The 26,430-nt window shown below is 40.8% G+C and overlaps 1 protein-coding gene and 1 long non-coding RNA gene across 2 annotated transcripts in view; one reads left to right on the plus strand and one right to left on the minus strand.

Annotated features, from left to right (window-relative positions):
- Positions 1-26,430, plus strand: part of sema4f (sema domain, immunoglobulin domain (Ig), transmembrane domain (TM) and short cytoplasmic domain, (semaphorin) 4F) — a 55,892-nt gene that overhangs the window by 25,391 nt on the left and 4,071 nt on the right. The window contains exons 2-7 of the mRNA XM_032544625.1: positions 20,386-20,528; positions 21,577-21,636; positions 24,805-24,903; positions 25,747-25,858; positions 25,991-26,110; positions 26,242-26,396. Coding sequence (XP_032400516.1) covers positions 20,386-20,528; positions 21,577-21,636; positions 24,805-24,903; positions 25,747-25,858; positions 25,991-26,110; positions 26,242-26,396 — 689 coding nt within the window. The remainder of the gene's footprint in view (positions 1-20,385; positions 20,529-21,576; positions 21,637-24,804; positions 24,904-25,746; positions 25,859-25,990; positions 26,111-26,241; positions 26,397-26,430) is intronic.
- Positions 7,266-8,967, minus strand: LOC116707312 (uncharacterized). Its single transcript, XR_004336459.1, has 3 exons — positions 8,854-8,967; positions 7,715-7,718; positions 7,266-7,277 (listed from the first exon to the last, which is right to left on the minus strand). It is a non-coding gene; the product is annotated as an uncharacterized LOC116707312 (long non-coding RNA).

Below are 26,430 nucleotides of genomic sequence, written 5' to 3' on the forward strand. Positions count from 1 at the left end.
TGCCTCTCATTTTTATCAATTTTTGAAATGTTGACACCCCTAGCATCAACACAACATTTCAATCAGGAGAGACATGTTTCCAGATATGCAAATAAAATTTATTGTACAGCTCAAATAAAAAGTCTGAAGTCTTTGGTGATTAGACTCCATTTCGTATATCTATATAGGGGTAGAGAACCATCAGACCCCCCTGATGGAATCTAGACACCGGTGGTGGTAAAAAAGGAGCCCGAAGACCAGACCAGTCAGCTGGAGTAGATGACTGGAGGTGGAGGGGGAGGTGGAGGGTAGCAGTCTTTGCCTGCAACGACAGCTGATAGCAAAAGGAGAAACAGATTTAAAGCACAGCTGTGACTCTGTGATTGGCCCTTGCCATTTGTGTATGATTCTGATTGGTTTAGGAGGAAGGTGAACGCCTCCAACAGCTGATTTGAGTTAGGGAGAACATTGATTAAGAGTGAGGTCTTCCTGAAAGGATTTACGCTGAGATACATTTCAATCAGGAGAGACTAGTTGCAGAAATGCGACAGTTATACACAGCATGATAAATTGTACATTATTTGGATAACAGCTGAATTGATTTAGGAGAGCATAAATTAATAGTTATGTCTTCCTGAAAGAATTTACGCTGAGCTACATTACAAAGCCTCTATCATAGTGCACATATTGGATTTGGTAGCTCATAAATAACTGTCTAGTTCCAAAAGCTGGCTTTGAAAACGTTGTAATATTCTTCGCATTTTGGTCAGAGTACTCTTGTCTTATGTCAGTATTTTGCTTATTAAAGACAATATTGTATCTACATGTAGGGGAACTTCTTTTCTTGCTTGTGTTCAACATCAAATACTGATGCATTGAAGAAGTTAAAGCTCAAACAATATGCAGCCCTGATATGTTGTGTACAATACTAACTGTAACCTGCCCCATACAGGGCTTGGCGATATAGCCAACATTTTATACATCTTGATAGGGATATGTATTAGGATATAGCATGTTTTCTAGTAATTCTATGAATAAATAGTCTATAATTAACCACATGATAAAGCCTATTTTGTATACTCCTGTGTAATGTAATACTTAGCCAATGAAAATTACTGAGAATGTTCTCTTTTTATTAAGAACTTAAGTGGAAAGGCAGAAATGAATTAGTCAATGAAACATTTAATAAGATCCACTGACAGCAGCAGAGGCTAAGATAGTGTATTTTGGGTTTAGCGCTCCAATATGCAATATTTTACTATTTAATACTTTAAAAAACATACTCATGTTGTCAGAGAGCAGAATTTGTAGAACCAGATAGGAGCATATAGCAATTAGGTTGTATACAATAATGCCTGAGTGTGTGGGGAGGGAAATAGCTTCCGGGTAATGCAGGGATACAGTATGCCTGCTCTAGAAGGGAAACCCACAATCCGTGTGTGTGTGTGTGTGTTGTGTGTGTGTGTGTGTGTGTGTGTGTGTGTGTGTGTGTGTGTGTGTGTGTGTGTGTGTGTGTGTGTGTGTGTGTGTGTGTGTGGTGTGTGTGTGTGTTGGTGTGTGTGTGGTTCTTTTTGCCTCGATCTTCTTCACTTCCTCGCAACAACTGACATTTTCTAAATGTCAAATCTACATTATCTCGTCCCTGCAGGCACATATTATATATATAATTTATATTTATATTTAGTCCAATGTATGTAGGGATGTGTGTCACATTAGTGTCTCACACAGCAGAGAGGGCAGACAATCAGTTAAGTGGTGGTGGTATTTCCCAGCTCTCACTGTCAGATTATTGTCTTGAATTTACAAACATGGATCCAAGACTGGAACATATGCAGTCCACACAGGCTGGAAATGAAGAACCCCTTTACTCTCTCCAACTGGGAGTGGAGAATATTGATTTCAGAGAGAGAATTTATCTATTGATTGATGTAGTTATTGGCAGTATAATACCTTTGCATTTTGAACATGCATGGCTAGATATACTGAAATTTACACTTGGTTATTTGCTGCGTCCTTTGGTATTACTCAGAACAATAACAATAATAATAATAGATTTTATGTCGCACCTTTCATGAAACCCAAGAACCCTCTACAGAATTCCAGCAGCTAAGATAAGGGAGGTTGTAGGCTGTGGTGAACAGTTTCTATATATATTAAAAACATATATATAGAATAGATGCAAACACCAACTGCAATTCACTTTTTTTTCACATTTTATTAACAAAGCAATAACACATTTAAAGCAACAACAGATTGACATCTAATCAAGATGACTGACAAGGGTGTAACGTCCAATTCTGTTGCAGAGTCAAGTTGAACTCCAAATGTACCTCTATGTTAGAGGTTGTTTTCCCCTGCACCGAGATCGGGAACTAAACCTAATACGTAGTCCCCATGCAACTCAATCCACCATTGGTGTACAGTTATCTGTGAGTGTAACTGGTTTAACAACATTTGCGTGTTACTCTTGTTTTTAAATGAATGAAAAGGAAAATATTGACCAACAGCCACTCATCATTTACTGAAGCTCCAACAGGCCTCAGAGTTGCAGAGAAGTGGCTTTCTGAACTTCCTCTCACCCCTCATCTTGCCTCACTTTAAATGTTTCATATCAACAATCTGCCTCAGCCTTTAACTCCCTCACTCCCCTTCTGTGTTAAAATGCTCTAACTGCTTTAACATCAGAGACTCAAGCTCAGAAAACACCATGCCGTAGGTTTAATGTTTCAGTGGAACTTAATGGTGCGTGCATGCTGAATGTGTATTTAAACATGTTTGAAATTTCGGCTGTGTGTGTGTGTGTGTGTGTGTGTGTGTGTGTTAGCGCGTGCGTGTGTGTGTGTGTGTGTTAGCGCGTGTGTGTGTGCGCGTGTGTGTGCCGTGACAGTGCAGTGAATCAGCACAGGAGCTTCAGCCATGTAAAAATAATACACATAAATTATTTAGCATGAACTGTCTCTCTCTCTTTGCTGTGTCTGTGTGTCTGTCTGTGTGTCTGTCTGTGTGTGTGCATGCGTGTGTTGTGTATGAAGTACTACAAGGCCCACTAAGTCTCATCATTGTATTTAGAAAGTGTAAAACCTGCATGTATGTATGTATGTATGTGTGTGTGTGAGAGAGTTTCTTGCCTGTCTAAGGTTACCTTCTTTAGAAGATGATGGCTTAGCCAAGATACTGTCCAGTACCTGCATTTCCAGCTAAACACAGAGAAAGAAGGTTAACAGCATGAGATCTAATTATTCTTAGGCACGCACGCACAAACACAAAGGCCTGCATTCACCTGTCCCTTTCACCTCATGCAGTATCTTTGCCATTCTTTTTTTTTTTTTTTTATGACATCATATAATGGGCTAATTTAAACACTAATTGATCTATCTCTAAAGATGAATAGCACCTTTGAAGTCTGTTATGTTATAGTATTAATGCAGGAGGCTTTGACCATGGCAGACAATGAATAAATAAAGCCTACTGTATGGGGTAGACACACTTAGGGCGTTCATCCCATGTGACACTGCAGTGATCTATTGTTTGTGACAGATAATCACACACCCTGATCTCTTTTAACAAATGTTTTATTCATATGTGACTGTGTTGTGTGTAAGAGGTGTGGCTTTTTTTAGGTCATTCAACTCAACAACAGGCCAAAGGTTGACAATGACTTGGGGTCAGAGATTCATAACTTTCACACACAAATACACACTAAAATATTTGTTTTCCTATTAGACATGCAAGTACATTTGTTGTTGTTTCTCTTTCTTGGACATCTTTAATCTACAGAATGTGTTTGGCTGATGAGCTTTTAAGTTATGTGTTTGCTTAAGCAGAGTCATTACACGACCAGGTCTAAGTTTAATAATCTTTTGGCTCATGCAAATCCATTTGAATTTGAACCGAATTAAAGGCTGCATTTCATTCACTTCCTGGAAAGTTGCCATTTTGGAAATACCACGTTTTCATCCAACAACATATTTTTTCATCCAAGCTACATACAACTGTTTTGATGCATCTCCAACCAATCTACATCATCTGCACCTGTAACATCCATCATCAGGGTGGTGGTTATTGACAGTTAGTGATTATTTCCTCATATATTCCTCAGTGTGTTTTTAGTCAGCTTTCCCAGATAAATGAGACCTAAAAAGACTGATGTCTGAACCAGAGATGCACCGTGCTCCATCTGCTCTTTCAGTTTGGTCTCTTGATTCTGACCCATGCCTGTAGGACAGATAAAGCTATCAGCTCTGCAGACACACAGAGGACCTCAGCGGCCATTTCACAAAAACAGAGCACTTAACCCATCGACCTTTACTGCTATATATCACCTAACACACACACACACACACACACACACACACACACACACACACACACACACACACACACACACACACACACAAAACCAAAGCTCAGAAAATGGCCCCAGTTTCACTGCAATTCTAGATCTGGACACTTTTCACTTCCCATCTCTCCACCTCCGGTCAGTAAGTTCTCAGAGAAGAGATGATATCTCATCAAGATATACAAAAATCATCTTCTATTATTATCATCTCCTATCAACTATTCTACGTGCAGTAAGTATACCGAGGTGCACAAATAACAGGAACACTCAACAATACCTGGTGTTACAGTGATAGCCTCTTAAAAGCTTCCATTGCAGGGTTTCATTGAAGATGTTTTTAGTTGCTCATATAAGTACAAAAAAGAGACATTTTGGCACAATCACAAGAATTTTTCAGATGGCGGTGCAGATGGCTTTTTCGTGTTCGCTCTTCACTACCGGGGCTCGCTCTCTTTATCTCTCTATCACCTCCGTTTCCAGCCTGCTGCTGTGTCTCTCACTCGCTCTGTCACTCCCATCACGCTCTATAGTACCTTTATTTATTCACATTCCCCTGTGCCTATTCCTCTCTTCTTCTTCCCCCCCTCCAACCCCCCTTTTGTATGATTCATTGCTATGTAAAATAGCTTTCTATATCTGCACACGCACACTCAGAGAGAGTGAGGTAGTGAACTGCTAACAAATGCAATTTGAAGGAGCATCAAAACAAGCTATCCAGCTGACCTTGATAAAGCAGCCAAGTATGGAAGGAAAGAGGGTAGCAGCCAAAAAGAGGAGTGCAAGCCCTGGATTTTGCGTTTGCACAAGGAAGCTTTTCTCTGAATCTCTTGTATTTGGGGTCTTTCTGCCTCTCTGTTTTGGAAAGTCTCTATGTTTTCATCATGTTGTTCGGCAAGACCGGTTTCTGTGCAGCTGCGAGGTCATCGTCCTCCCTCCACCATCACACACACACAATGACACTGATACCAGTGTTATCAGTTGCTGTGGCGCTAGAAGTGTGTGAAAGGATCAGACTGCATGGAGAGAGGGGTCACAGGTCAAAGAGGGTGCCATGTTTGTGTCAGTGTCTACTGAGAACAAGTCGAGTGGAACCTCTAATATAAATACACTGACAGCCACATGGCGAGGTGTGTGTTTGTATGATTTTAGCCCTGAAATGCACTAGTGAGTTTGTAGCTTGGACTTTATACAGTAGTCCAGGAAAAGACAGTCATTTTTTGTAAAGTGAGACAGAGAGCGTTTAGAGGCGCTTGTGTCTCAGTGACAATGCGCCCATTGTTTTTTTTACACTGAATGAAACTGAGAAGAGAGTAGCAGAGAAGAGGGAGGCGCTGAGAGCATCTCTCCCCACTCAGGATGACCCTTTCTGGGACACAGAGTTCCAGCAGAGGCTCCTGGATCTATGCAGATCACCAACTACTGTCCCTGGAACAAGTCCAGGGAGTGGGAAAGACTGAGGAAATGAGGCAAAGATTTACATTTTTATATGTTATATTACTAGTGTTAATAGACTTATGAGGGTTATTCAATCTACATTTAATTCAGACTTTAACACTTACTTGGGCACCTATTCAGATGGCAGAAATGTAGGATTGAAGCATTTTGGCATTCACACGGCTCCCCTCAGAAAAAACACACGCATACCCTCAAGGTTAGTCAGTAGCCAATGGTTAAATGATGGGTGCATTGATCTCTGGTCTCTGTCAGTGGCCAACACACTGTCCCCAGACATCATGAACACAATGGGTGTTTTTGAGGAAGCATGGAGATGTGTTGCTCTCAACACATCCTTTTCAGTAATGAAACTAATACTGATACTGACACCAATACTGTTACCTGGGCTTTGGGTATTGGCTAATACCAAGAACTGATCCAATACCAATCTTTCTTTATTAAGCTGTAAGCCACACTGTGTGGAAGTGACTGTAAACATGGCTTTCCTAACTTTTTAAAACAAAATGTAACAAATACATTTAAATAGAAATAAATAATACATCGTGGACCAGCAACTTCTGTATGTGTACGACCTATTCACACATACAAACAAAATTGAACAAATTCACATACAGTTATTTTCTCCCATTGCCACTATTACTGGCGCACAACAATGTAGTTCAATTTCCAAATGTGTTCCATGTATCTTTTTCAAGTCCCTAACTCTACCTCTGCCCCTAACATGCATCTGACTAGTAACTAACATGCGAGCAACTGACGTTTTGGCCCGGCACAGTCCTACAAATGATTTGTGTTTTATAACCTTTGCCACACATGGGTATTGCAAGGGTTTATCAAAATATTTGTACGTTAATAGGTTTCTAAGATGACACTTGGTAGTAATGATGGAAACAAATGTGGACCACGGAAGCAGAAGGTTTGTGTGTGTGTGTGTGTGTGTGTGTGGTGTGTGTGTGTGTGTGTGTGTGTGTGTGTGTGAGTTTTGTGTGTGTGTGTGTGTGTGAGTTTGTGGTATGGAGGATGTGGAGTCACCTGGTATGTGAGTGTGTGTTTCTGTGGCCGTCTTGGTGGTCTCTCCAGCTGGCTGATATTTTCTTTACCAGATGGGAGGTAGACCTATGGTTTCTACCAATGTTAATGAGACATGTGCAGGACTGGTGTGTGGCCCTGCATTATATTTTTCTTGAGTTAAATTGTAGTCTTTCCATTCCTCTCCCCGTGTGTTAAAGTGCTAGTCTCAGCTGTCCCACACTTATTTATCGCTAGCTTTTGTCATTAGTCATGAGCGTTGCTCTTGACACCTCCATACTCATCTTTACTCTTGTCTCCACTCCTTTGCTTCTGTCTCAGACACAATGAAATCACTATTAATAAGGTGACCTTTGACCTTGGATTCTTGCCTCAGGGTACAAGTGATGACATTGTGAGGCACAGAGTTGAGCCGGGGAAGAGAGATTGGAAATGGCAAAGGGGACATAATGATGAATAGTTGTTGTGTTGTCTCCTCTCCTCTCTTCTCCATCCACTCCTTTCCTCTCCTCCCCTCTCATCTCCTCTCCTGTAGCAGGCTGCTAATTAATGTATCTATTATTGATTAGATCAGTCTCCCTTCCCTATTAGCCTCTATTACTATCTGCTCCAGAAATGGACAAACTGCTAGCTCGCTGCTAAAGCCTGTTCTCTGAGTTTCCATTAACTCTCTCTATTGTTATGTCTTTACAGACAACCAATGTGTAGGCCATGTAAATTGTTTATATTGTTAAATATTGTTACAGATTTGCCTGAGACAATAGGTTGTGCAACATTGTCATTGTCAGCAACATACAGGGAATTGGCTTTTTCTAATGACTAAATCATTGTGTCTACAGATAAGGCCAGACATGGGATTTTTTTCTTCCTTCAACCCTCAACAATGTCATCAAAATGAGACTGCATTATCACCTGTCTTTCTGGGCTCTGTCATACTGTGGTTGATGTTGTGTGGTTCAGTTTCAGTTAAAGACCTTTACTCAGAATCTTTCTGGTTTTTCTTTCATGAAACCAACATGACCAACAGAGATAGTTTGTGGTTTTTCAGAGAAGAGTTGACAACGACTAGACAAGACTAAACATGTTGTCAACTTTTCAGCATTGTTTTCTTTATGTTGTCTTCTACACTGTATTCTTGCTAAAACTGATGCTGGAAATTTCAATTTCCTTGCGGGATTCATCCCAAAAGGATGAATAAAGAGAAGTCTAAGTCATTAAAGCGCTATATAAATACAGCACATTAAAGTGGTCATATTTAAATGAATTAATTATCAACAAAATCAAACCTCTTTGTCACCTCGATCTGATGTTTCATCTTTGTTTTTGTAAGTAAATAAAAGCTAAACCAAATAATGTGTGTGCTGCTGTGTGTGTGCATATGGATTGAGGTCCTATTGATCTTCCAGCTCAAACAGCATGCAAACTCTGACCTTTGGCTGGCGGGTCATCAGTGACACGTCATGTGACACTGACCAGCTGTTGCTTCAGCCCTTCAATATGGTATCAATCGTGTGTGTGTGTGTGCGTGTGTGTGCGTGTGTGTGCGTGTGTGTGCGCGTGTGTGCGCGTGCGTGCGCCTGCATGCAGATGTTATCTAGCTCCGTGTGGTTTCTGCAGCTATAATGAGAAATGTGTGGGGTCTCTGTGGTTGTGTGTGCAGCGTATAAAGACGTGCACTTAACTTTTAAGGCAAAAAGAACTGCAGAAGAAATTAAAGCTGTTGCATGGATTTTCCAATTACACAGGGGATATAGTGCATTGTGTACTCTTTGGTAGCATACGCAGACACACATACTGTACATGCACACATGCTCGTAGTTGCAATAGAGCCCGTTTTAATGTGTGTTTGTGTGAGGTGTGTGTGTCTCTATGTACCTATATGTAACACAGTGTGTTCTAGGGGCATTGAAATTAATCATTGCATCGATGCGTCACAATGCGGACCTGGACTATTCTGCATCGATGAATGCCTAATGGTGTTACTTGTTGGTTTTCCGGTCGCTGCTTTTTTATTTTTTTGTCATCTCTCTGCTGTGTTCTGACTCTGCTACATTCAGGAAGTGTCTTTTTTTAAGAGCAGACACAATAAAAAGGGGAGGTCATATATATCTGACTGCTTGAATTTGTTGATTAAAACCATGAGCTCCAATATAATAATACAAAGGAGGTGATGCATTGTGAAATCAGTCGATTTGAATTGTTGGCAGGATAATTGTAATGGAATCGGGAGACCAATGACGATTGACACCCCTAGTATTTACTGGCCTTAATCTAATAATAAGCATGAACCAAAACCACCAATAATTTAGAGGTGTGTGTGTGCTTTTAAAGGTCCCTGTGGTGTTGGCACAAGTGGGTAAATCTCACGCCATTTGGTTTTTGCCTTGATACCTTGCTCTAATGGCATTACTGCCCATGTTATTCTCTGTTTCATTTCCATTTTTCGCTTGGTTTCCTGTTGTTTACACTTTACCCAAGGGGAAACATCTGTAACAAGACTATTACAATCGTGACCATGGAACACAAGCTGTAAAATTTCCCTCCTACCTTCTCTGGGGAAGCGTGTCTGATGTGATGCACACCTTTTTAAGCTTTCAGCACTATAGACACTACCTAGTGTACGTGATTGATCCTTGTAGAGGAGTTCTCTTATTCCACCACAGGGAGGTCAAAGGTCAGGCTCAACAACAGGATAGCAGCCCTAAAACACATAGCAACTCAGTCTTACACTTCGGCAGAGTAGATGTCGACAATGACCTCATTCAGCAGTTTAGGATACATTATCTATCAGATTAACCACTTGGACACTCTGACATCATCAGAGCAAATGAACAAAATACATCTGTGTCAGTACAGTACAGAGGTACAGGACATCCCTATTGTTCAAAAGAGAGATGAAACAGTAGCTAAGTTTCCATCCACTTGTTGAATTATCTGAAGTTTGGTTAAAAAAAACCTCTAAAAGCTGGTGCTGGTGAATAAAGCTGGTGAAAGTATTTCCATCCAACGGCTTTAAAGCGCATAAAAACCTGTGTGTACTGACGTCACATGCTGTTTTGAGATCAAATTGGTATATTGAATTGATTCATTTTAAGGATCATTTTAAGGGTCATGTTCAGAAGGAACATGTTCACGATGAAAACAATTTGGTGGAACTGCACATCAAGGCCACAGTCAGGGATGCTGGTACTTATTACCTCATTTAAAGGGTTCACAAGGTAAAAAGGTACAGAGCAACTGTAACAGATTTAATGGCTGCTCCGGCTTTGTTTGGCTTTATAGAGACACAGATTGTCTCACTGTTTAGTCTGAGTCCACCAGCCAGAACCTAAACACAGCCAGGCAGGAGTACCTTTGTGTGAAAGATGTTGTTATGAAATAATTTAGGTTTCCAGACATATTTGCGGATAGTTTTGTTATTTTAAATGCAACCTCTTCTTTCTCCTTTTTAATGGGCCTGCTATTAATTTATATTAACAGATTCATGCATGCAGAGATATTTATATCATGCAGCCGGATGGCTTTAATATATCTAGCAGTACGGTCTTACTTAGAGTAAGATAAAAATAACAGGATTGTATTTATTCAATGACTCATTCATATAGAAACTCCCTCTCACATACACACTGGGCTATATGTGCACACGCTTCATGTGTGAGGGCTGGTGGATGCTGCAGGCACTAGTGTCTAAACCAACACACACACCACACACCACACACACACACACACACACACACACACTCGCTAATCCTGCAGGGCATGGGCGAATTTAGGGCAAGCCTGATTAGTAGTGCTACTGCTTATCACCAAGAGCCAGTGAGAGAGAGAGAGAAGGGGGGGGTGACAGAGAGAGCAAACGAGAGGGACAGAGAGGACGAGAAAAGGTCAGTTTGGAGGTGATGGACAACTTAAGGTAGATGTAGTGTGAGGCTGGAAACTGGTAGAAGGGGGGGAGAGAATTGGAGCTATGTAGGTTCCAGAAAGGAATCTGTTTTTCCGAATCACTATTATCACTAGGCCAGGAAAGGCAAGGCAGCTTTATTTGTATTGCACATTTCAGCAACAGGGCAATTTAAAGTGCTTTACACAAAACAGTTAAAAAACAATTAAAAATAAAAACAGATAAAACACAAGAATAAAAGTTACAGTGCAGTATAAGAAATTAAACATTAAAGAAATGAACAGCCATTTAAAGAAAGGCAACATCAAAAAGAAAAGGTCTTCAGCCTTGGTTTAAAAGAACTAAGAGTAGCAGCCGATCTGGAAGTTTGTTCACTACTTTATTCATTTAAAATCATCCAAATACAAACACACCGCAGGAAAAAACAGCGAACAATGAAAAGACAGAAGAAGAAGAAGAAGTAGCAGCAGCATAGCAGAACATTAAGTGATAAATGTGGGCAACAAGCCACTGCAACCTTGGACCTCCTCCACCTCCTCTTCCTCCTCCATACAAAGATGCCCCCTTCATCTTTACTTCAGCCTTTCCATGTGTCCTTGTATCCTTTACTTTCTGTGGCCTTTTTTCCTTCCTCCAGTCTTTCCCTTTTCACCTCTCCCAACCTGTAGTGGATTATTGTGTGTGTGTGTGTGTGTGTGTGTGTGTGTGTGTGTGTGTGTGTGTGTGTGTTGTGTGTGTGTGTGTGTGTGTGTGTGTGTGTGTGTGTGTGTGTGTGTGTGGTGTTGGTGTGGGTGTGTGTGTTGTGGTGTTGTGTTGTGTGTGTTTTTGTGTCAGTGAAGCAGAACCTCAGAGATGACCCGCCCGTGTGCCGGGTCATTGGGGTTTGATCTCTTCACCTCTGAATCTACGCGCTACGATGGGGTACCACCTTATAGAAAGTTACGTTCTTTACGCATGCTTTATGAGTTGTAACTAAAGGCTTAATTAATGCGTGATACATAATTTATGAGTGCTTTATCTATACATTTTAAGCCATTTATGGGAACTACATGGGTTCCCAGGTTGTGAAAAATCCATGTTTATCCTCCTCTACACTTGCTTTGTCTTTTAAGCAGCTTAATTTCACAGGGAAGACCACTCAAATGGTATAAAAGCCTTGACTAGAAGGACTGAATTATTACCAAATTGAAAGGATAAGCCCAAGCCAAGGATATTTTTCACAAACTGCGTCCCAAACGTTATTCTTGTTAATTGTTTCTAATATGCAAACAATTAACAAAGCCATAACCTACTTAATATAAACTCTTTATAAAGAGTGTCTTATTAGGAAGTGATACCTTATTCATATCATAGCGTCTGTTGCCACTGCCAGTAGGTTTCACATTTGAATATTGGACTTGCCCCTAGTGTACCAGCATCTCCACACTTCCTCAAACATTCTTAACTAACAACTTAAATGAAAACCACCTTCAGTGTTGTCGAACACACAACTCATAAATCCCTTAATTCGCTTTTAAAGGTCCTTGAAATTGTGTTGTTTCTCAGTATATTGATTTTCTCGTGAGAAATTTGTCACTCGACTCTGATAGGACAAGCTGGTTTTTCATTAAGAAATTCATTTCAGTGGACAAAATTGTTTTTATATGTCATTAAAGTAACCATAAAAAGGTTTTTTTACACACTATTACATTTGACTTGATGGTATTTGCAGACTCACTGGCACACAGGCATTTCCTAATAAATCCAACGGAAAGGAAAAATAAGCTGTTAGAAGGGCCTTGCTGCAAGACTCTCTAACGTGTGTGTTCTCAGCTGAGTGGGGAGCGACTTTGTTGTTATTTCTGCTTGTTTCAGGATCAGCGACTTTGTTGTTGGTTCCATTTGTTTGGTGTGCTGTGATATATACGTTTTTTTCCTCATTTAGCTGTGACATTGGTGCATCCATGTAAATATGTGTCGCTGATTTTCATCTTGTAAACTAATGTAATGCTTCTCCTATTGAGACCCGATTGCTCTGACAACACAATTTAGTGTCAAATTATGTCCGTGGTACGTCTCTTTGGATATTGCTCACTGTACTCCACAAGTAAATTAACCAAACCACAGCTGCAAACACTTTCATGAAATTAAACTTTCAACTTCAAGTGTCCATACATAAAATAATGTCCCACAGATGTTTCAGCCTTTGTAGCGTTCAGCTGCATTGGTATGTAGAGACTGATGCTAACAGGAGCTTAACGAGGACCTGTTTCTCCGTGGATCTAATGAGCACACGGCTTTCATGCTTTGAGGCTTTTGTTTGGCTCCTTCATTGACTGAAACAAGGCTGAAATTGACCATGACCACTACAAAGGGAGGCTTGTTTTCCATGCTCTCTCTCTCCTCTCTCTCTCTCTCTCTCTCTCTCTCTCTCTCTCTCTCTCTCTCTCGCTCTCTCTATCTTTGATGCAAAAATGAGACTCTGATGTTTTGTCAAACCAAGGTTCAGAAGAAGATATTTTGTCTAAACAGCAGGTGCAGGCCAAGCTACTTATCTTTATTTTTGTATTTTAAGTTGACATTCTGAACGCTCTGCCTCTCTCTTACTTTAACACACTCTAGAAACAGGATACGCTTGAATAGCTGACTTCAGTCATCAGTCAAAGCAAAGACAATGAACCACTTAGGAACAATAAGAAGGGGTTAACCAAACATTACACACACACACACACACACACACACACACACACACACACACCACACACACACACACACACACACACCACACACACACACACACAAGTGCAGTCTCAGTTACCATTTTCATTGTCTGGATGTTGGAAACAGGCATTGTATTTGTTGTAAATTATATTCAAATGAAGCTACGGTTTATAATATATTCAACCATGTCTGTGCAGTTGACAGAAAGTATTCAATGGAAGTCCATTTCATCCTCTAAATATCTTGCTGCTGGGCTTTTTATTTTTAGTTATAATACAGAGGACGTACAGTACATGCTTTTAGTGTAACCAAGCCCAAAATGCAATTATGTCCATAAACAGCAGGGGCAGTATGTAAGGATGAACAATTACAGTTTTTTTCTAATTGCGAGACGTCAGTGGACACAACTGAGCTATATGTTCAAAGGTCTAACCACAGTCTGCACAGCACTGTGGATTTACAGCACTTTGTTCTAATGCTAACACACTGCTGTCACAACTGTTAACCACACATTCAAAACAGAATAGATTTCAGCTTGGTGCCTATCAAACACTGCTGATTGCAATGGTTTCTTGTTTTAGACTTGTTAGTGAACACATACTGTGTATACAGTAGGGCTGCACGATTATGGCCAAAATGATAATCACGATTATTTTGATCAAAATTTTGATCGCGATTATTTTCACGATTATTTGTTGATTTTAGCCAAAACAAATTTTATTGTCTATAAATTGCTATTTATAACTGCGACAGGGAGTGTGATGGACGCTACTCACAGGGAGACGGCTGACTCATCATGAACGGGTCCAGCACGGGTCGAATGGCGGATACACACAACGTGTGTATGAAACGTCTGTATCGTCACTGCACTGCATTTTTATGAACTATGATATTCTGGCCATGGGTCACATCTCTGGCCCAGGTCCAGCAGGCTCCGTCTCACGCTGTTACTTTACCAACTGAAGTTATTGCATTCAATAACTTCTCCTGTGTTCTTCGCCGTGGCGGCCGCGATAGCAGAGTTACCCGCGGAAACACTGGTACAAACACAGGTTTGCCCCTCGTATTTAACAATATAAAGCTGTGTTAATAAAAAATTAAAACCGTAGACAAATGTCAGAAGTGTGGACCGGCGCTGTGTGGCCGGGCGCGGAGTAAGAGGAGAGAGAGGAGAGGAGAGATCCCACACAGGCACGGCTTTACAGACGAAATGGGTCACGTAACGCAAAATTAAACCATATCCATATAAACAGCATTGCTGCGGATGCGAGGACATTAGCGCCGGTGCGTCCCAGAGGAGCTAACAGCTAACAGACGCTAACTAGCACCGACTAGCACTGCTCACTGCTGTTGTCTGAAAAACAACAGACGGGACAAATGTTGCATTTACTGGCAAACTGGTAAACCTTGATACCGACGTATAACCGACTGCTATCTGTTGAGTTTTCCTCCCGTTACTCTGTCCTCTGGGACTGTCTACATCTTGAAGCTAAGATGCACGGGGTGCAGTGAACTACTCTGACTGGCTCATGAGCAGACGGTAGTAGCGGTAGATTGGCTTTGCAAAAAACCCGGAGCGTTCTATGAAATGACGCTTTAAAAAAAATAATTGCTCGATCACGCAAATTTGATCGTGGGAAGTCAAAATCGTGATCGTGATTAAAATTTGATTAATTGTGCAGCCCTAGTATACAGTATACAGGAAAGCTATAAAGCCTGAAAATAAAGAAACACCAAATTAGAATGATATAGTTACACGTTGTACCATTTGAGAGAAACAGCGAACAGGTAACAGAGCAAAGCTACCAACATGTCCAGGTAAGAGGTCTGATGTTATATACACAGTTGTGAAAATGTGAAAAACACTTTACTTTAGTAAAACTGCGCACCTACTGTTTTTCACAAAGTAATGGAGGTGTAAGCAATGGGAACACCACAGTCCTTTGTATTCATAGATAATGTAGGTCCATGGCAAGAGAAGACATCCAATTTGTGAAATATGATGGACAAAGTGTAAAAAATAATATCAGAGGGGAAGAATATTTGCGGAGTACATCTGTCTGACTGCAGAGGAAACAGCAGCTAGGAAACGGCATTGAGCTGAGTGGATGATACGTAGCGCTATAAATGTGTGTCTCTGCAGTGTGTGGGACTGTGTTGACCATGCAGCTGTGTCCTGCCTTGCTGTAGGTGTGTGTGTGTGTGTGTGTGGTGTGTGTGTGTGTGTGTGTGTGTGTGTGTGTGTGAGACTGTCGGAGCAGGAGCATGTGTTTGCCTCTCTGCATCTCTTCTCTCCATCCTGTCAGTTTTGATTGACATTTGGAGGAGGGAGGTGTATAATTTATCACTTCCTGGATGGTCCCATCCCACAATGCCCTGCAGCTAGAGACCAGGGGTTGGCCCCCCAGAGCAAAAGTCAGTTTATTAAACCCTTAATGGACATGGCACGCGCACACACACACACACATACACACACACACACACACACACACACACACACACACACACACACACACACGCTGTCTCTCTCTCCCTGGCTGCCTCTCAGTCATGTTTAATGTATAATGGATGAATGATTCATGGCAGGGGAGAGGATTTTGTATTTTAGGACTACTTATTCATTTATACTCACACCAGTCGCTTTTTAAAATTATACCCTCAGTGTGATTTTTTTTTTCTTTTTTTTTTTTTTACAGCATGTGTTTTGGTTGGTATGTTTTCTAGACACCAGATCATTTTGAACACGTAGTTCCTTATTTTGTGTTTAATCGTGTGTTTTGTCCCAGCTATATACATGTTATGTCACAGCATGTATAAAGCACTTTAAGGTCTGTGTGGGATGTTCTTTTTTTTCAGTGTTGTTCCAAATGTTTTTATTGAGTCTTCTGGAGACATGGCTAAGTCAGTATCAAGAAGTGGATCACACAACAACTCCTGGCTTTAGGTTTATTTTTAAAGCTGCACCATCAATATTCTTATAATACAAATTAATTTGTAATGTAGAATGGGTCGCTTGTAGTGATGAATGAGACTAGATTATCACCCAAACCTTCAGTTGCCTTCAGCTTTAAAGAGTTTTTTTTAGCATCCATCAGCTTAAGTTTTTACAGTGTTGTAGTTCAGTCTCAGCTGTCTCCGGATCCTCCTTTTCAGCCACAGCAGGCAGCTGACAAACTGATGAAGCTCTGTCCACGACCTGTCTACCACCAGGTTCTCCTGCCATCCAAAAATGAGACAAAAACTAAAAAAACATTATTTAGACTTGGTCCTCTTAGTGTTTTGTTACCAAACACAAAGAACTTGTTAACAAGGTTTAATCCTGGCCGATTTATTAGACACAGTTCTCTTTGTTCATTTATTGTACAATAGTACCATCATATTTACTTTGATCTGCGGCACAATGCATCCATTTTAAAATGATAAACACCAAAAGCTGGCCTGCCTTTTCTTTGTAACATGTGTCCTTTTGATAATATTACCACCACACATGCACATCTCCAGGTACACACATCACACATGAATGGCTTCTGTATGTGCACACCTCAAAGACACACAGGCAGGAGGTGATATTTGATCCGTGGTGGTGAGCTGGGGGCCCCTGCTGACAAAGAGAAGGTGTTTACCCAACCTGCAGAGTGTCTTCTCTTCCCTTGTGACAAGTGTCAAATCAGATTCATTCATAAAATGCTACTAACAAGCAGCTACGTATGTCATCATAAAGATAAAAGAAAAACAGGAGATGAAAAACAAAAATTGTCACGATATATTTCTTTTCGAGGCATGTGTCAGGCTTTTTTTAGTTTTTAGTGTGTGGCTGTGTGTGACAAGGGCAGATGGTGTAGCTCTAGGAATCATCCGTCTGCATTAGGGTGCACAGCAGGTGGAGGCACCGTGTGTATAGTAGTAGTGTGGTGTGTGTGTGTGTGTGTGTGTGTGTGTGTGTGTGTGTGTGTGTGTGTGTGCGTGTGCATTTGCGCGTGCGTGTGTGTCATCAGGTCCTACACAGCCAGCGAGGACCAGTTTACAAGGACATCTCTCCAGACCTTGCCTTTGGCCTGTGTCACTAACAATCATAGAAGCGGAAGGACAGGCTGTAAAGTGAGTTTGAAGAACTGGTGTCTAGTGGCAATGTGAGGCTGCAGGCTGATGGAAAGATGGATGGATGGATGGATGACAGAGCAGATAAAGAGAGGTGACAAAAGTAGGAAAAAGAAGGAGACAGAGAGAATGAGATGTGGAGGTCTGTAATGTTGTATTACCTCCCTTCTCATCTCCTTCAGCTTTCATTTGAAGTCAGCTTTGATTGACAGCTTGAGGAGGGGGAAGTGTTTACTTTATTAGCCCAGGGTGTGTAAGTGGAAAACTAGAAAAACTTTAAATCAAGGGCAACACGGAAAAAACTCTACAGATACACACATCAGATCAGCAGCTTTGTTGTATTTGAGGAACAGTTAAACAAGTGTGTGTGTGTGTGTGTGTGTGTGTACGGTACGTGTGCACCAACCTCTGTCTGTAGTAGTCATCTGCTTCAACAGCCATCTCCCTTCTCCTCTCATTGGCTGATTTTCAGGAAGTGCAGGCCCTCGGCGAGCAAATCAGAGCGTGTGGCTTGTTATTTAACTGCCCGGAGGCTTTTAGCAGAACAGATGGCTCCTTTAATGAATGAGAAATGACATTGATGTGAAATGTTACAGGAAACAGACACAGACTGACTGGATGAGGGAGTCAGGGGGAGATAAAATGTCTGTGATTCAGTTATAAGCAGATGTCAGTGTGTTGGGGTCTTTTTTTTACTTCACAGAACAACACAGACAGGCTCTAAGTGGAAAACCATGTCAACGGCAAGGGTTAGTTATCACAACGTCCTGATACGGTCCTCTGAGTTCCAGCCCCCATAACGGGAGACTAGTTTAAATCTTTCAGCCGACAGATGCCAAACTGGGAGTCATGTTCCTCAAAGGATTCTCCTCCGACTATATTTTGTTCTAATAGTAATTCTTGTCTTCCTGTTTTTATCTTGATGAAGGTAAATAAATGAGTGTTTTTTTCATCTTGTTTGAACTGACATCCAACTCCTTTTCCTTTCTCTTTAGCTATTGAACACTGTCTCCTCCTAACTTCTACCTGCAAAATAATACTGTGTGTGCATTTGATTTTTGTTCTCTCCTTTATTCTTACTTGACCATATAATGACCATATTATTAGGTGAGTTAGAAAAGCCAATTACGGAGAGGAAGGCTCTTTGTTCTCCTACCTTTTCATTCTGTTCCATGCCTAGAGCCGAGTCTGTGTGTTTATGGATGATACGGCTACTTGGGAGACAAGGTTGCATTTTTTATTTATTTTTATTTTATACATATATTTTTTAATAAACATAAGAAAAGAAAGTTGTGATAACGCTATTGAATTGTGGCTGTGATCTGTACAGAGCGGGACATTTTCCGTTGAAAAATAAACTTACCTACAGTATTTTCTTAAGTCTAACTAATTGATAATCGATTGACATTACGTGTACATATACACGGATTCAGATATATCTGCAGTACTCTAATGCAACCTGGCTTATGGCGGTGTAGCTCCAGCTGTCAGATGCTGGATGTTTTTCACCAGCCACGAGCTTTGTTAGCACATTAAATACAAAATGTTTCGACACGTGTAATTGTCTGCTACTGTTTGTGTTTGCACAAACAGGGGTGTAGGCTTTGTTATTGTCACAAGTCATGTTTCATTATGTGTTTGTTTGCGAAATACACTGAGTAATGTGTGTAATGAGTAATATGCAATCTATTCTTTTGCTCTTGTCGGTCTGTTTGAGGTAAAATTAACATCACAGGCTTTATTAATTAGCAGTCTTTAATCTTTCCACTGACTACTTAATCTGTGGCAGAGTTCCTTTCTTTGTTGTGTGTGTGTGTGTGTGTGTGTGTGTGTGTGTGTGTGTGTGTGTGTGTGTGAGTGTGAGAGAGAGAGAGAGAACTTTTCTGGCCTTTTTTTTATGAGGATCAACAAAGATCGGTGTTGTAGGACTTCATAAAACTGCTAAATTCTACACACACACACACACACACACACACACACACACACACACACACACCACACACACACACACACACACACATGCAAATCCTAACTCCAGAGAAGTTCAGTACACAGCTGTGCTCTTTCCTCCCAGCAGATGGGACATACAAACACACACACACACACATACACACACACAAACACACACACGCTTTGTCCTGTAGTGGATGATGGAGCAGGATGGAGTAAGATGGAAAGAGCAAACAAGAGCTGAAACACAAAAGCGTTAGGGATTGGTTTCATGGGACAATTTTGAGATTAAAGAGACAAATATATCTGAGATTACACACCATGTATTATGTAAAAGATGAATGCATCATTTATTATATCTCATGATTATGCATAATTCCGTTTATTGTATTTCCCTCTCAGCAGTGGATTTGACTCTAAATCAATATACTGTGCACTAGGAAACTAGTACACCTACCTTAAAAATAGATAGAAGAAGCCTAGATGACAATTTGAAGAATAAAGGAGATAGCAAAAGAAGAGAAACCGAATCGAGCTGATGGTCGTTGTGAATGTGTCTGTGAAAAGAGGAAAAGGAAAAAAATTATTTAAAAAATTAAAATTAAAAAAAAAAGGACTTAGAGGATTCAAAGGAGTTGATCTGAAGCTCTGATTGTGTGAGAGGGCAGGGTGAAACAGGGGTTACTCTCATCTCTTATCCCTCCATCCCTCATCTCTTTATTTCTTCAAACCTAATGCCGGGAATATGGTGATTGATTAAGTAATTTAATTCTGTCAACCATTTAGTCTGACATGTACAAATACATTTAAACATGGCTAAAGGAGTCACTAATCATGTTTATGTCAGTTTCCTGCTTCCGGCCCTCTGAGCTCATCTTTGAGAATCATTGTGGGATGATTGACAGCACAAAAATCTCTCTCTCCTGGTCCACAGACACCGTTCTTGGTCCGGATAAGCTCCACGGTGTGGCCAACTTCAGCACCTTCTTACTGGACCCGTCAACAGGTATGCTGTTCCTGGGTGCCAGGGATGCCATACTGGCTGTGGACACCAAAAAACTGAACCAACCACGAAAGGTAGGAAGTGTGTGTGTGTGTGTGTGTGTGTGTGTGTGTGTGTGTGTGTGTGTGTGTGTGTGTGTGTGTGTGTGTGTGGTGTGTGTGTGTCTGTGTGTCTGTGTGTCTGTGTGTCTGTGTCTGTTGCGTCATTGTTCATTATGTTTGTCTCAATGTATTATTAACACTGTATTGATTTTCTTATAAACTGATTTGGAGGATCATTATCTAAATACTCATTAGATTAAACCAACCAGGAACAGAGAGTTAAAGGAGCAACCATTAACCATTTAAGGAAATGCATGTACTGGGATTCACTTTCTTCTCAAGAGTTACATGAACAGATCAGTACCACTCATAGCTGTACGCTAAATATAAAGCTAGAGTCAGCCGGCAATAACTATGTAAGCTAGCTATGGAGGTACTGATACTGGTTTTGCTCTTTAACCATTTGGACAAAGCCAGGCTCCCTTTCTGTTTCTTCCTGATTCCTATGCTCCAGTCTATGCTATGCTAAGCTAAGCTAACTTGTGGCTTCCTACTTAATGTACAAACATAAGAGAGATATCAATTTTTATAAAAATAAATAAATAAGTACATTCACAAAAGCACATCCACAAAATCTTTGAGTAATAATTTAAGGGTTACTATCTAACCAAATAAATAAAAATAAACAGAAGCGTAAGGCTGAGACTGGCCTTTGCATGTCATTTGTATAATTTACCAACAACTTATGACTTTCTCTCTGTCACAAGAATAAAAAAAGAAAAAGATGAGTACTTTTCTATAGAAATTGGTCCAGTGCCAAAGAACGATTAATTAGATTTATACATGTAATTGTGATGATTAATATTAATGTTTGCAGGGCCAATTTTCTGATTTTATAGTAGTGTTTGCAGAGGTTAGGACTCCTTGGGTGATTAAGCATAAATACATTTTACTGTTAATGTTGGTAATTGCTAATTGACTATTATATTGGTGAAAATAAAAGAACAGAACTACTAATGAGCTACTGATAAGCCAATGGCTGATGACTTATCTAAACTCTCTCTCTTTCCTGTTGTTCCAGATTGTTTGGGATGTGCCGGAGGAAAAGAGGAAGTCTTGTGTGGGAAAGGGAAAGACGGAGGTGAGAGCTGTGTGTGTGTGTGTGTGTACATACGTGCGTGCGTGCACATGTGCATGTGTTCTCCCCTCACACACAATCTTCTTTTAACATGATGTTCAGTTCTGACAGGAACAGGTTGTTTGGTTCAACTGTGCCTAGATAAATTACCTTGCAGCATTTAAATGTCCTAAACCTAAACTGAGCCTCTGTGGTATTCAAAATATCACTCAAATTGTAGTTTTTCAAATGTAAATCTTGAGGTGTAGTCACTGAATCTTAAATTATATATTGTACTAAAATTGTGGCTAAACCTTCAGATGTTCAAGTGGCATCAGAGATTGGAAATTTTGGATTTCACGGGCCTATATTTGTGCTTGTGTGTGTGTGTGTGTGTGTGTGTGTGTGTGTGTGTGTGTGTGTGTGTGTGTGTGTGTGTGTGTGTGTGTGTTGTGTGTGTGTGTGTGTGTGTGTGTGTGTGTGTGTGTGTGTGTGTGTGTGTGTGTGTGTGTGTGTGGTGTGTGTGTTTTCACAAATCCGTGCTGTTAGGCATTGGATGGGAAGTTCTGGGACTTGTGCCAAAACCTCGTCAGGGGTGTGTGTGTATACAAAAAGAGTTTAGAGTGGTGTATGTGAAATCACAGATGCCCAGTAACAATCTAAGGAAACAGATTAAATAGAGCATACTGTACACTCGAGCTGTACAGTTCATTATTCTTAGACTACAATAGGACATGAACCAAGCTGCTCACAGTAATCTAACTGTACACAGGAACTGTATGTGTTGAGTAATGTCTTAGTCATCCATTGGTTCTGCAGTTTACCTGGCAGTACCAGGCTGATATAGAGCATCATAAGCCCCATCGTAGCCCTCTAATGACCTATTTACTCTTGAAAAAGGTCTGAAACAGGCCTTTAGTACACGTATTCAGGTCAAATCAAAAGATAAACGAAGCAGATGGAAGCCCAGCGTATTGACAGAACAGAAGTGAAATTCGATCTGACCCGTTTTATACAATCATCATCAGCAAAGTCTTCTGCTGAGGTCAACGACCAATAAAGGCAGGGAAGAAAAGTTGTTGTGTTTTTTCTGAGAAGATATTTATTACAAGATTATATGTGAGTATGAATGATTAAGAAGAAGGGGATAGGGAAGGAATGAGGATGGGGAAGAATGATAGATAGGAGTGAAGGATGAGGAGCATTGATGCAAGACCAAGGGAGAACTCATTGCAGGAGATAAGACATTAGATTAGAGGGACAAGACAAGAAACTACCTTGAAGTTGACCCAGAGAGACTGGAATTTAATGTCATCATTTGATCATAAGACCGAACAAACAGTTAACGCACCAGTGATTATTATTTGGTGTTGACTGGAGAGTTGTTTTTCTTTCATAGAATACACGCAGGTTTGTTGTCTGTCAACACTTAAAATGTTACATGAAGGTAATAGGCTTGGGTGGATTGACACATAAGCCAAGATTTGTATTTGCACTCACTGGGTGAAATGAATGCTGACAATTTCCCTTATATATGTGTATTTAAGTGAAATTACTGTATATATGTGAATAGTATATTCTATATAAGTATAGGAGGTATAGAAAGACACTATGGACGTTAACAGACAGAACATCAGTCAGCAATGTGAAAATCAAAGAAAGGAGCTCATTCACCTGCACTTTTTACTATTATTCCAAAGTTTCCATCCTTAAGACCTGCATGAATTAATTTCTTTGGCTACTCAGTGGCAGTGCAACAAGCTGTAAACACAAGATTGACACATAATTGCCGCGTAAAGTTGTTGTTTCTAATGTGCTAGCAATCAATAGTAACATTAGAATTGTCCAGAGTTGTTATTCAACGCTAAAAAGGCTATGTGAAGCTGAGGGGTTTGTCACTATGGACAGCACTTTTATTTCACTTCACATTTTCATGTAGTCATTTGATCCATTCATAATATGAAAATAATAATTATAGCAGCTTTAAGAAAAAAACAACATTATGTCTGACAATAAAAATACAGATGTGTGTTATGGTAATTTCACATTTTGTGGCTATAGATGGTTCAGCGACACACCTGAATCTGGTAGAGTAATAACCCTTTTGGAGGAAAAAACACCTTTTAACATTATAAAACCTAATGACTTCTAGTTTATTATCTCCAACACATTGAAATAGAATAGAATTGAACAGAATCGAGTCATTGGATTCATCTCATGCCAGATTGTGAATGAAGTTTATTAGTACGAATGAGGTTAATTTGGACCAATGAAATAGCTAATCCCAGGCTGATCCCATTGTTGCCAGCCTGAGCTCTCTTTCTCTCTCTTTGGCTCTCTGTCCGTCTCTCGGGACAGGCTGGTGGTGGGGTGGTTGGGGCGGGTCTGGGTGACATGATCTGGGCATCAGAGTGGATCAGGTCCCTGCGGCGGAGGTGACTCAGGCCTGGAGCTCACCCAAGATGGCACGCAAAGACACACACACACACGCACGCACGCACACACACAAGCTTACTGAATTCTGCCTGCGTCATGGTTTCAGTGCAACTGGGAAGGAACAATGGGGGTGTTTTTCCATTATAGCTGCAGACTGAATGAATGCGCGTGTAAAGAAATGGACCTACAGAGGGGCACAAATGTGGGGTTTTGTCTATTATTAATGCATGAAAATGAGTGGTCTTAATTTGCTGTTTGCATGCTAGCGTGAGATAGTATGGACGGTCTCTCCTGGTAGCAATGGGGGTCTCAAGTGTCTCTCCCATCAGGGAGGGGTCTCCAATTTCCAATCAGAATCATTGATGCTCCGTTTGTTCTCAGAATCCACTCCAACCTTTCTCCTCATGCTCCCTGTGGTTAATACAGCACCACCTCTGTTCTAATTTTGGTTCTAAAACTCGTAGTCACAATAGCAATATCAACTTAAATAAATAACGCTGGTATATATTTTAGACATTGCATATCTTATCATGCATCCATCTTATCGTTTTAACCAAAAGTGAACCTCCTCTTTTACATATTTAAAATGTTTTATGATCCTGAAGCTGAGCCAGAGCATTAATCATCTACTGCAAAATATAATAAATGGATACTAATACACAAGTAAAATAAATTCTTCCTAAATTCTGAATTGAACCTGGTGGTAAAAACTCTTTTGGCTTGTTTTTATATCTGGGCGTTTGTCTCCTCCTGCAGGTCGACTGCAACAACTACATCCGTCTGCTGGAGTTCCTGGACGACGGACGCATCTACGTGTGTGGGACCTATGCCTTCGACCCCCAGTGTGCCTTCCTGGTTAGTGTGTGTGTGTGTGTGTGTGTGTGTGTGTGTGTGTGAGAGAGAATGTGTATATTTTAGTGAGACCTTACAGGACAGATCTATGCCTGAAGATGTATCACACCACTGCACGCACTCAGCAGCAGCGCACTATGATACCAAACTGGTGTGTGTTTGCTTGCATGTGTGTGTGTGTGTGTGTGTGTGTGTGGTGTGTGTGTGTTTGTGTATAGTGTGTGTGTGTGTGTGTGTGTGTGTGTGTGTATATTTGTGTGTGTTTGCACCTACAGCATGAGCATTAAGATCTGCAAATGCATCTTTGTGATAAGTTCCCACACTCATTCACACCCAAAGTCCTTCATTAAAGGGACAGGCAGAAGGGCACACACATACACTCACACACGCACACACACACACACACACACACACCACACACACACACACACACACATACACTCACACACAGTTATCCCACTACTGCGAGGCATTATTAAACAATTAAACATATTTTTTTCCAGACTCTACTCAAACACTTGTCCTCTGCACTTATTAGAAAAATGTTGGTTGCCAGTCAACCAACAAAAGATGTTTTTTTCCAAGTGACATTTTCTAGAAGGTACTTAAAGTACTAGCGTCACCAAAGCTTTTAGCACAAGAGCAAAAAAAAGCATAATTATAGTGTAATTTTAAGCCGACAACCCGTAGAGATCCAATTGAAACTAAAGATTTTTCACTATAATTCATTTAGAGGATAATAAAACACGAGCGAGACAGCAGCGGAAAAAGAATAATCTACACAATGAACTTTTTTTAATTTTGTGTTGCCGTTGTAGTTGTAACTTCTTCTCTTTCTTCCTGCAGGAGCTCTCCTCCTTCACACTGGAGAAAGCCGAGGATGGAGGGGTGAAGATGGAGACGGGGAAGGGCAAGTGTCCCTTTGAGCCCAGTCAGCACTACACGGCTGTTATGGCAGGTGGGAATGGATAACCAATGGACTGACTAATCTGCTTGTGTGTTTGTTGTCTGGTTGATCAGAATTACATCCTGATCCAAGGTTCTAACTTTTCTCTCTCTCTATTTCTTTCTCTCTCTCTCTTTTGTCTAGCTGGTACCCTATACACAGCGGCCACCAGCAACTTCCTGGGAACGCTGTTCGACATCTCCCGGGCAACGGGCGCTGAGCAGGAGCGCATCCGAACCGAGCGATCCATCAACTGGCTGAGTGGTGAGACACACATGCACGCTTGCACACACTCACTCACTAAACACCCATATGCACATAAACGTAAAGACACAAACACACACTTTCATACTCTCCCACAAGAAAAAGTCACATTGTGTGTGTGTCTTTCTCAGACCCAGAGTTTGTGAGCTCAGCCTTCATAAAGCAGTCTGCAGACAGCAACCCAACAGGAGACGATGACAAAATCTACTTCTTCTTCACTGAGGTGGCCAAAGAGTATGATCTCTACACCAAAGTCAAAGTGCCCAGGGTGGCACGAGTCTGCAAGGTAACCCAACGTCATGATTGAATCATTGGTCAGT

This window comes from Etheostoma spectabile, chromosome 19, assembly GCF_008692095.1.
Source record: "Etheostoma spectabile isolate EspeVRDwgs_2016 chromosome 19, UIUC_Espe_1.0, whole genome shotgun sequence".
In the NCBI taxonomy this organism is placed as follows: Eukaryota; Metazoa; Chordata; class Actinopteri; order Perciformes; family Percidae; genus Etheostoma; species Etheostoma spectabile.